Below are 8,298 nucleotides of genomic sequence, written 5' to 3' on the forward strand. Positions count from 1 at the left end.
GTAAAGTAAAATAATGAGTGAACCACAAAAGTCTTTGAAATTTTCTTTCTTCAGGAAAATAGTGTAAACTAAATATTGTGAAATATTTTTAGGTAATTACAAGTTTCGATTTTTTTTTCGTTGTAAGTAATATTTCAGCAAAAGAAAATAAGCATTTGTAAAACTTAAATGAACAAAGATGTGTGTTGCTGTTGTGTTTTCCACAGTGAAATTTTTACTCAGTTATTCAGTTTAGAATTTGATAATTAAATCCATAACTTTATACCTTAATGCAATTCTGTTTAATTATTGTAAAAAAAAAATCACTAATGTGAAATTAATGCAAGGACCATGGGAAACCTGATATCCTGTAATTAAGTATTTAGAAATTTGTCTAATGCTACCTATTGACATTTTTTTTTTTTTTTTTTGAGTTATCTGTAAACATTTCGTTCGCATACTCGAAAATCCTACCTGTTAGAATTTGGTGATTTTACAGAGAGAAAGCAGATAATTTTACCCAAAACATAACTTAAACTCTTAAAGTTTAGTATAGAAAAAAGGTTTATACTCTCCAGATAACACAAATATAAATTTTACCTTTCCCAACACAAAGTAAGATAAAAATTTGGTTATTTTACAGAGTGCAGATATTTTAACTCATCACGTTACCAAACTCTTAAAAAAGCTTGATGTAAAAAAGAAAAGAAGGTACATTTTTCTTTTCTTTTAAGATATTTGTACATGATAAAAGTTTAAAAACATATCACTGCCAGTCGAAACTTTTTTTGTATTTTTTTTTTTCTTCAAAACTTGACAACACATATTTGTAGTTTGGTGAATAAAGTACAAATGAACTGAAAAGTGACAATTTTGTTACTACATCTGCAGATACCTTCACCAGACTAGAAAAACAATCGTATCAAATTCAAACAATACGACTGTTAGAATTTGGTTATTTACAGAGAGACAACTGATATTTTAGTCTATCACGTTACTTAAACTCTAAAAAAGTTTATTGTAGAAAATAAAAATGATATCGTAGCATGCAGAAAACAAATGAATCAACATGTATATATCAAATAATAATCGCCTTTGGAAGAGAAAAATCAAAATCATTAACAAACTTAATACCCATACTCGTTCTTCATTTAAATGATACCAAATGATGAAAACAATATGGGTATGAATTTCCAAACTTTGAAAAGCTGATGAATTTCTTGCATGCTGTGATCATAAATAGTTATTTGAATGTAAACATTTTATTTTTCTTGCGAGTCGAAACTTATTTCAAAACTTTACCACCCGTACATTCTAGTAATGGGGGAATTAAAAACAGAGACCATACCAAATAACGGATTTGTAGTTTTGTGAATAAAGTAAAAATGAACTGATAAGTGACAATTTGTTACTACATCTGAAGTAGATACCTTCACCAGACTAGAAAAAACAGTCATACCAAATTCTAACAATACGACTGTTAGAATTTGCTTATTTTACAGAGACAAACAGCTGATATTTTAGCCAATCACGTTACTTAAACTCTAAAAACATTTGTTGAAAATAAAAAGGTATCGTAGCGTGCAGATAACAAGGAATCAGCATGAATGTATCAAAAAAAAAAAAAAATTACAGCCATTGGAAGAGAAAAATCAATAACATTAACAAACTTTATAGCCAGAACCGTTCTTCATTTAAATGATACCAAATGATGAAAACAATATGGGTAGGAATTTAAAAACTTTGAAAAGGTGATGAATTTCTTGTTTGCTGTGATTCCAAAATAGTTATTTGAAGGTAAACATTTTTTTTTTCTTTACAATTTTCTTTTTTTCTTTCTGAGCTAATATTCATTTGAAATAAGAATACATAATTATTTATTTGTGTTGGAAAGAATATCTAATATAATAATTGTGTTAAAATATATAAATATCCCTACTGTGAAAAAAAAAAAAAAAAAAGAGTCGGGCTGAGAGGACAACAGTCAAAATACAAATTTAAGTAAGACCACAACATTTTTTTTTCTTCTTGTAAAATTTAATGCCACAAACTAACTAGATTTTTGTTATTTTATTTTATTTATTTATTTATTTTGACTCAGTGAGTTAAAAGTCTTATTTGTTCATTATCTACAAACAAGGTTAATGAATGAAAATTAACAGTGTGGGAAAATAATTCACAAATAAATTCTACTTACAGAAATAGGTTAAGAGCACAAGGAATCGAAGGTAAAATTAATAGTTATATTGGTAATTTCCCAACGGAAACCAAGAGTTCGAAACAAAACACACGATTTCTCACCTACGTACAACAAAAGGCGACCGGATAAGATAGTCTTACCTTAAAGGTAAGACTTAATGAGAAATATACAGTGTTGGAAAATAAATTCTCATATACTTTATATATTTATTAATTCTGCTGAGTTATTCTGTTAGAATATGACCTGTAAAAGTAAAACACAGAAAATAACCAATCAATTGAAAAAAAAAAAAAAAATTTCACTTGTCTGAATTCCATACTCTAACAGCAATCGGAATTCGAAACCGGAAATAACACTTACCCTAAACAAAACGGCGCATAGACTTTCCACCAAGGTGGGCACCCGTGGGAAAGAATTAATACAGAGAACCAATCGGATACTAAAGTAAATTAAGTAGTCCACTAGCTTTTCTGGTTATTTACAGAAATATCTTTCAACTCCTATGTTTTGTGTGTTTTGTGGTGTGAATATATGTTAGCCACAGTAACCTATAATGAAAAAGTGAAATGTATTTTCAGACTTGTGTTTGTGTTCTGTGAATATATGTTAATCAACATTTTGGAATATTCAGAAAACCTAGATAGTACCAAGATGTTCCCATTCTGGAAAGAAATGTAAGTTTTTTTTTTTTTTTTTTTCAAAGAAATGTTACGCCAAGAAAAATACCATTCAAAACAATAACGTCACTTATTTACAACTAACAAATGACGTCACTTATCTATCTCATAACAAACATTCGCGTCACGATTCCTTATCTTATCTTGATCTTCATCTGGTCACTAGTGCACCACCAATCACAACACGAATCCTTATCTCTACCATCACCCATAATCCCATACCCGAACCAAAACACAAGAACTGAAGCCAGTGACACAGTTGCCCACAGGGAAATTCCAAACATTCCAGACCCATGAAGCCATGCACACAATGACGTCATCAACCAATCACGTCACGATTCCTTATCTTATCTTGATCTTGATCTTGTCACTAGCGTCACCCCTACTACTGTCGTGGTTTTCTTTTTTCCTAATGGTTTGTAATTTACTGCTTGCTTTGGTAATCCTTCTGATTTCATTCTTTCAACTTATTCGACCATTTATGTTTATATATTTTTTATTTTTTCTATTGCTGATTCCTAGTTTAATTCTTTCGTTTCTTCTGTGATCAAATAGAACATACTTTTGCAGTTTTTCTCATAAACTTGATTTCTGCTGTTGTTAATCTTTGTTTGTCTTTTTGTTTTATTGTCCAGATTTCGCTTCCATACATTAACACTGGTAAGGCTAATGTATTGTATACTTTTCGTCTGTTTTGTTTTTGAAGTAGGTTTGGTTTAAATATAGAGTTAATTACACCTGTTATTTTTAAATATTTTGCAATTTTTACGTTTATATCTTTTCATTTTCATAAGTGATCAGACATCCCAGGTAGTTAAATGAATTGACCTGTTCTACGATCTTGTTATCTATTACTATTTTAGTTCTTATTGGATCTTGTATTTTACAGATTCAGAAGTTGTTCAACTAATGAGTACCATTTTGGTAAAACCTATCAACCTGCTGTACTCGATACTGAGCTCACTGCTACCTCTTTACGGGATGAAGACACTCAGGTGTATGAGAATGAGGTATTAGGGCTATTACACAAAATGAATAAGAATTTAGCAATAGGGACTGATGGAATGTCAGCACGTGTGCTAAAAGCGTGTTCAGCTGAACTGCCCATTCCTTTCACCAGATTGCTGAATATGAGATCAAGAACAGGGAAGATTCTGCAGGAGTGGAAGGAATGTATGGCAATTCCATTGCACAAGGATGGTGCTAAGACCGATGTATCCAACTATCGACCAATTAGTATCTCAGGAGGTGGTGAAGATTTTGTAAACATTGGTTAGGGCCGGCATCAGAAATGGGTTGACAGTGAATATCTACTTTGCAATGAACAACATGGATTTACTAAGGGAAGGTCATGTTTTAGCAACTTACTCACATTGTATAACAATGTAACCATTGAACTTCATAAGGGGAATGAATACACCATGATACTTCTGGATTTTGCAAAGATTTTTGACAGCATACCGCATAGTAGACTGTTGCATAAATTGGAGAAAATGGGTTTGGGTTATACAATATTAGCATGGAGAAGAGGATGACTGACTGTCAGATATAAAAAAGTGGTATACTGGGGATGTAAGTCTTCATGATTTAAGGTAACAAGTGGTGTACCACAATATTCAGTGCTTGGTCCACTGGATTCAATCTGTACATTAACGACAGTGGGAAGGATTTGACAAGCGACATACAGCTATTTGCTGTAGGGTAATCAGGAATGCAGCTGTTATGCTGTATTTGCAGAATGATTTGAATAGGCTGGAATTGTGGGCATGGGAAAATGGGTGTCAGTAAATGAAAAGTCATTCACTTCGGCGTGATAAGTTATCCAATGTCGTATTATATTGGTGGGATTATGCTAGAAGAAACTGATGAGGCTAGGGATCTTGAAGGGTTAGTAGATAGGAAGCTGAAGTTCATGGGCCATGTAGCAAAGATTGCAAAAACAACTCAAAAGATAATTGCAATGCTGAAACGAACTTTCACATGTAATGATAAGGAAGTCATTTTGCGTCTTTACAAGGCCATTGGATATTGTGAGTGAAAGCAGTGTGAATGAATTCAAGAATAAGACCTTACTTGAACTATTGTGCGCAGATCTGATCTTCTGGTTTCCGTTGTGATTCTGATATATTGGAGAGTGCAAAGGGGAGTGATAAAATGATATCAGGATTTTGAAATACTGATTATGAATACAGATTGAGAATTTGTAGACTGCAAACGCTAGCAAATAGGAGAAATGTGATTGAGACTTACAAACTTCTGAAAGTGTCATACGGGATTTCAATTGATGGAATTTTTCAATTTATGGAAATTGGGAAGGACAAGAGGGCATCCTTGGAAGCTGAAAATGAAGGCCGCCAAGAAGTGTGTGAGGGCTAGATTTTTCTGCAACAGGGTGCCCTCACACCCTTCTTGGCGGCCTTCATTTTCAGCTTCCAAGGATGCCCTCTTGTCCTTCCCAATTTCCATAAATTGAAAAATTTATGGAAGTTGGGAAGTGCAAGCTGTGTGAATGAATTCAAGAATATGTATGATAGCTGGTGTGTATAGTATGTGGCTTCCCTCAATGATTCTCTGACTCCCTGGAGGTCTTTCCTAATAATAATAATAATAATAATAATAATAATAATAATAATAATAATAATAATAATAATAATAATAACTCCATAATATTTGGCTATTTCATTTAAATTTAAAACATCTTTCTCGAACGTTGATCATGCAGTCTAATTATCCAAGCCGTTAAAAAATATTCCTCGGAGGTTGCAACGTTCATAATTGATATTGGCGCCTCCTTCATAGACCAAGCTGGAAGAGATCACAAAAATCTTCCATTAATCTACTAGAATACTGAATAATCCTTCTCCTCCTCCTCCTCATCCTACAACAACTCCGACCTTTTCATAATTCCACACATGCATTAGCGATGTTAGCTCTCCTCATAGAAACTGACCAGAGCTTGTCCATGTTTCGTATTCTACAGATCGCTCTTATCGATCTCAGCCTCATAACTTATAGCACTATAAGGTGCCAACTGGGGGTGTCCTTCTGTATTTGTATGCTCTTTCTCATGACATGGTTATTGCTTCCGGTTTCTTGATCCAAGCATTTGCTCCGAACAATAAAAAATATTCTTGCCGGAATAAATGCTTTTATTTCCCAGTCCACTCTTAATCTCCCCCCCCCCCTTAGACCTCATGTTAGAACTCATAATTCTGAAACAAATCTGTCAAACAGTCCAAGACAAACCGTGTACAGTCGCTGGCTCAAATTATCACTCCAGATTCTCAAACAGCGTGTACACAGCTGTAAAATAACGAAGTTTAAAATAGATTTGTTTACTCTCTCTCTCTCTCTCTCTCTCTCTCTGATCTTCTTGGGATAATGATAACATCTAAAGATAACATAAATGTCTCAGCATCACAGTAATCTTAGCAGTATTTTCTTCCAACTCTTGTTCTGATGACTAATGCAAATTTCCTTACACTATTTCGAACTGTCCACAACATTTCTCTGATCTTGTTAGAAGGAATCAGAAAGATCACTAATAAATCACATCTCCTGGCCCAGATGCTGTCCTTCTTCTTCTTCTCTTTTCCATCATCTATGTAGATGATGATGAGGCCGAATGAACTCTTTCTACTTCTGTCCAGTTTGGTGGCGCTTGTGGTGATTTGGTTTTCAGGTCCTCTTTTATTTTGTCTATCCTTCTAAGACTGCAATGGTTTGGCCATGTGACCAGAATGGAAACATGGCCAAACCATCGCAGTCTTCTTTCTTGGATTTTGTCTATTATTGTTATAGACATTGTTATTATTGTTATTGCTGTCCTTCTAGTTATACTAAAAGCTTGTGCTCCAGAATTAATAACCAGCCTGTACCGCCATGTATAAGCTTTAAAATAGGACACTTACCCAACAGGATAGAAGCAAATCATTATCGACCCTTAAAAAAATGTAAAAGAAAAATATAAACGACAGCTATCAAACTATCGTCTCATTACTCTCACCTGAATACTAACTAATAGGTCAGGGCGATGGGACTCTCCGAAGACATGGAGAAAATCGTCGGCCATACGAGCGTCTTCACAACTTAGAAACCTCTCGGTTAATTGGTGACTGCTAATGGGGATTCCGCCATTCTCATTATGCGGAACTCTCTCTCTCTCTCTCTCTCTCTCTCTCTCTCTCTTTCGACTCCTAATATACAAAAAAGCAGATTTTTACCTGGAATCATGCTGTTCGAACGAACTCATGTGGTAAGATGTGTGCCATATGTCGCTGCTAAGTAATGTCCCTAAATTGTTGGTTAAATGGCTGCTTTCCACGGATCGTATGAAATTTCATTGTTTTGAATTATTCACCAGGAGAAATTTTCACATCGTCCGGTCTTACAGGACGATCACTCTCAAGGAAGTCGACGATGTCACCGTCTCGTAATATTTTAAGATTCTTTAAATCTTAGAATCATTCAAAAGCTTTTGTATATTACTGATATTTCGTAATGCTGTTCATTCTTTCAAGCCCCTTTGGGCTTCCCACTTTGCTACGAAAATCGTTTACCATGTACGAAGATTTAAAAACAGAAATCAAACAAAAAGAAAAAAATATTTTGGTAGAAACTTAATGAATATTCTGCACTAAATCAGCCACGTTTTCTTCTGCAGTGCCTACGGACAGTTCAAAAGTTGCGTGAGTTCTCCTCTGCTTAGGAACTGTGGGATTCGTGCCCATTCTCTGATGGACCATTCCATGGCGTATCTCGTCACCCATTGTGGAAGCACGTTCTACTCGTAAGTATGACTTCTCTGATCAGGACGCTAATTGTGAAGCATTCTCAGACCCACGCAACTGACTGTGTTTGTCTTTCAGGATGTCCTACACTTGTCCCACTGCACCACCAGCCTTTGAAACGACCGTGAAGATCTCCCTCGGCACCAGCGAACGAAACATAATCACTACAACCACAACAACTCCTCCTCCTCCTCCTCCTCGCACTGTTATCTACACCCTCCCACCTCTACAAGGGAGCAGAACATCTCTAGGATCTACCAAGGTCCCCAGGTTACTCTTAATCTTCGTCTGCTGTCTGGGATCTGTGTTAGTGTTGGTCTAATCGAACATAACGAGATGTGTCATCAGCACAGTGACAGTACAAAGTTTTGTGAACTGAATTGACAACTTTATCAGTGAACCTTATTGGACAATTTGATAAGGTGTATACTCGCATATTATTTCTCAAATAGAAGAGATTTCCACTTAAGGGATTCCATTCTCCTGCACCGGTCTTTAGTAACGTTATTGGCACAGTTTTTCCGCTGTTACGTATTAGTAGCGCCATCTATTGGAAATTTCATATTAATTAATGTTTGTTTGTTTATACACGCAGTACTAATAAACTTGTCACATGTGTAACTTCTCTTTGATTAAATGGATTGAATATATT

General features: G+C 34.8%; 1 protein-coding gene across 1 annotated transcript in view; it reads left to right on the top strand.

Annotated features, from left to right (window-relative positions):
* The window catches only part of LOC150109769 (uncharacterized), a 32,785-nt gene extending 25,136 nt beyond the window's left edge, over window positions 1-7,649 (top strand). The window contains exon 5 of the mRNA XM_090396217.1: window positions 7,520-7,649. Coding sequence (XP_090252343.1) covers window positions 7,520-7,649 — 130 coding nt within the window. The remainder of the gene's footprint in view (window positions 1-7,519) is intronic.
* Window positions 7,650-8,298: the final 649 nt, after the last annotated feature.

This window comes from Typopeltis vanoorti, chromosome 1 (assembly GCF_054136105.1).
Source record: "Typopeltis vanoorti isolate ZY-2024b chromosome 1, IOZ_Tvanoo_1.0, whole genome shotgun sequence".
NCBI classification, from domain to species: Eukaryota; Metazoa; Arthropoda; class Arachnida; order Uropygi; family Thelyphonidae; genus Typopeltis; species Typopeltis vanoorti.